This window comes from Neophocaena asiaeorientalis, unplaced genomic scaffold, assembly GCF_003031525.2.
Source record: "Neophocaena asiaeorientalis asiaeorientalis breed wild unplaced genomic scaffold, Neophocaena_asiaeorientalis_V1.1 scaffold432, whole genome shotgun sequence".
Classification (NCBI taxonomy): domain Eukaryota; kingdom Metazoa; phylum Chordata; class Mammalia; order Artiodactyla; family Phocoenidae; genus Neophocaena; species Neophocaena asiaeorientalis.
The window spans coordinates 27,850-30,759 of NW_020174549.1; the positions used below are offsets into that span (position 1 = coordinate 27,850).

General features: G+C 58.4%; 2 protein-coding genes across 2 annotated transcripts in view; one reads left to right on the plus strand and one right to left on the minus strand.

Moving 5' to 3' along the window:
* LOC112407837 (uncharacterized) overlaps nucleotides 1-2,910 on the minus strand; it is a 13,756-nt gene that overhangs the window by 10,643 nt on the left and 203 nt on the right. The window contains exons 2-3 of the mRNA XM_024757270.1: nucleotides 1,015-1,348; nucleotides 273-798 (exon numbers count right to left, since the gene is read on the minus strand). Coding sequence (XP_024613038.1) covers nucleotides 273-798; nucleotides 1,015-1,348 — 860 coding nt within the window. The remainder of the gene's footprint in view (nucleotides 1-272; nucleotides 799-1,014; nucleotides 1,349-2,910) is intronic.
* Nucleotides 78-2,910, plus strand: part of SLC46A2 (solute carrier family 46 member 2) — an 11,069-nt gene continuing 8,236 nt past the window's right edge. Inside the window, exon 1 of the mRNA XM_024757262.1 lies at nucleotides 78-1,705. Coding sequence (XP_024613030.1) covers nucleotides 604-1,705 — 1,102 coding nt within the window. The 5' untranslated portion in view covers nucleotides 78-603. The remainder of the gene's footprint in view (nucleotides 1,706-2,910) is intronic.

Sequence of the window (2,910 nt, forward strand, 5' to 3'; positions counted from 1 at the left end):
CCCCGTCACTTTTAAACCCCAAAAAAAAACCTCACCACCCCCCACCCCCACCGCCGCCAACACGCTGATCCCAGGCACCTCACGGCTTGCCCCAAACTGCCTTCCAGGTACAGAATTTTGCCCCCTGCCTTGGGGGGGCCAAGTCCCAGGGGAAGGTGCCCAGCGACCTGCGGGAGGTCCAGGCAAGCCCGGCCGTGCGGAAATCGGCCCTTCAGGCGGCCGCGCTGCCCGGAGCAGCGTGACGCGGGGGCGCAGCCGGACTCCAGACTCACCGCGCGCTCTCCCGCGCCTCGCTTCCCTGGGCTGCAGCCGGACTCCAGACTCGCCGCGCGCTCCCCCGCGCCTCACTTCCCTGGGCCGCCGCCAGTCCTGCTCCGCCGCCGGGGGCGGAGCGTGGCCCTTTTTGGTCCGGGTAGGCGTGGCCGTGGTCCCGGAGGTCACTGGGCTGCCCCGCTGGCTGCTGTCACTTGCGCCCTGCGCCTGGCTCAGCTTGGCTCGCAGGCTTCCCCGCGCGCACCCGGGCTGCGCCCCCGCCCTCCCGGGAGTAGCTGCGGCAGCAGCAGCGGGCAAGCCCCTCCCTCCATCCCCCATCAGAGAGACGACATGGGCCCGGGGACCACCTGCCCGTGTAGGGGCCCCCTGTCTCGCTCCCAGGTGTCGACCTGGATCGAGCCCGTGGTCGCCTCCACCCAGATGGCCGCCTCCCTCTACGACGCGGGGCTGCTCCTCGTGGTGAAGGCGTCCTTCGGAGGCGAGATCTTGTCCAACCACAGCGCTAGCCCGTCTACCCCGGGGGCTCTAGAGAACCAACAGCAGAGGGCCATCTCCAACTTCTACATCATCTACAACCTTGTGTTGGGCCTGACACCCCTGCTGTCGGCCTATGGGCTGGGCTGGCTCAGCGACCGCTACCACCGCAAGATCTCCATCTGCATGTCTCTGCTGGGCTTCATGCTCTCCCGCCTCGCGCTGCTGCTCAAGGTGCTGCTAGACTGGCCCGTGGAGATGCTCTACGGGGCGGCAGCGCTGAACGGGCTGTGCGGTGGCTTCTCGGCGTTCTGGTCGGGGGTCATGGCCCTGGGATCCCTCGGCTCCTCGGAGGGCCGCCGCTCCCTGCGCCTCATCGTGATCGACTTGATCCTGGGCTTGGCGGGATTCTGCGGGAGCATGATCTCTGGGCACCTCTTCAAGCAGATAGTCGGGCACTCCAGCCAGGGCCTGGTGCTGACCGCCTTCAGCGTGAGCTGTGCCACCTGTGCCCTTTTCTACAGCCTCTTGGTGCTGAAGGTCCCTGAGTCCACGGCCAAGCCGGTGTCTGGCACAGTCTGCACCGATAACACCCTGGATCCTGATCCGACAGACAAGCAGTGTGTGCTAAGGCACCCTTCATCTCCTGCAAAAGCAAAGCCCAAGAAAACCATTATTGCTCTGCTCTTTGTGGGTGCCATCATATATGACCTGGCAGTGGTGGGCACAGTGGACATGATGCCCCTTTTTGTGCTGAGGGAGCCTCTGAGTTGGAACCAAGTACAGCTGGGCTATGGTATGGCTTCAGGGTACACCATCTTCATCACCAGCTTCTTGGGCGTCTTGGTCTTCTCCCGCTACTTCCAGGACACCACCATGATCATGATTGGAATGGTCTCCTTTGCGTCTGGAGCCCTTCTCTTGGCTTTTGTGAAAGAGACATACATGTTCTACATTGGTGAGTCTGGCATTCTTGGGGAGGCAGGACAAGGACACTGCACATCCCCCGAGTCATGGGGCTGACCCCAGGGATGCTGTGGTCTAGGTGTCCCAGCTCAGCACCGGAGATTATACCTGCTATCTGGGAGACACAAGGGAGACAGGATTATGTGCACTTGAGTTTGTCGGTATTGTTACCTGTGTGGCCCCTGAAATGTTACCAGAGCGGTGCCCAAAGCTCTAGGAAGTCAAGGGAGGGCTGGTCAGTGGTGCCTGGAGTCAGCAGGAGAGCCTTCAGGATGCCCTCGAGTGGAGGAGATGGGGTTGAGTTTCTTCTCCCCAGTTTTAAAGGGATAAAACATTAAGTAATCCAGCTGAAAAAGTCCTTTAATTAAAATCATTTTGGGTCAAGCACAAGCTTTTTAAAAAGAGAGAAAAATTCTCCATACATGCCTTCCACAACCAATGTAATACATTCATTCCCTCAAGGAAGCGAATGAAGTTCCTATCTGAGGACAAAGACAGCCCACAAGCAGAGAGCTCTGGCCCATGCTCCAACAGACCTTTCTACAGTGATAGAAATGTTCTGTATCTTTCTGCCTAATACACTAGCTATTAGCCACGTATGGCTATGAAGCCCTTGAAATGTGGCCAGTGCAACTTAACAGAATTTTTCATACTATTTCATTTAAATTAATAGTCATGTGGCTGGCTAGTGGCTAACATATTCGAACAACTCAAGATGGTTCCCAGAGACCGTCCTTTGGCAGAGGTCACACAACTCAGAAAAACCCCTCACAAAATGGCAAGATTACCTTTCGCCAGCTCCCAGTTCGACAGGCCGTGTGCAAGAGCCAGAGTCCCCCCTCCCCTTCCTTCCCCACCACACACACACACACACACACACACACGCCAAGGGATAATGAACAGGGCCCGAGGGAAGGAGGGGTGTGTGGCAGGTGTGTTAGTGGCACACATTTCTAGGTGCAGTCTGCCAAAGCTCCTGGGACCATCTCCCAGAGGTGACGATGAACGGCAAGCGCAGACACCTCTCTCCCAGGAGGCAATGAGTTCTGCGTGACATCAGCTCCACTTCCCTAGAAACAACTCTACCAATAAAGACACCCTTCACCCTCTGTCACCACTGTGCTTGGCACCATGCAGACGGGTCTGCAGAAATGTGCTCAGAGAATCAGCCTGCCCGGGGCAGGGGGAGGAGGTGGG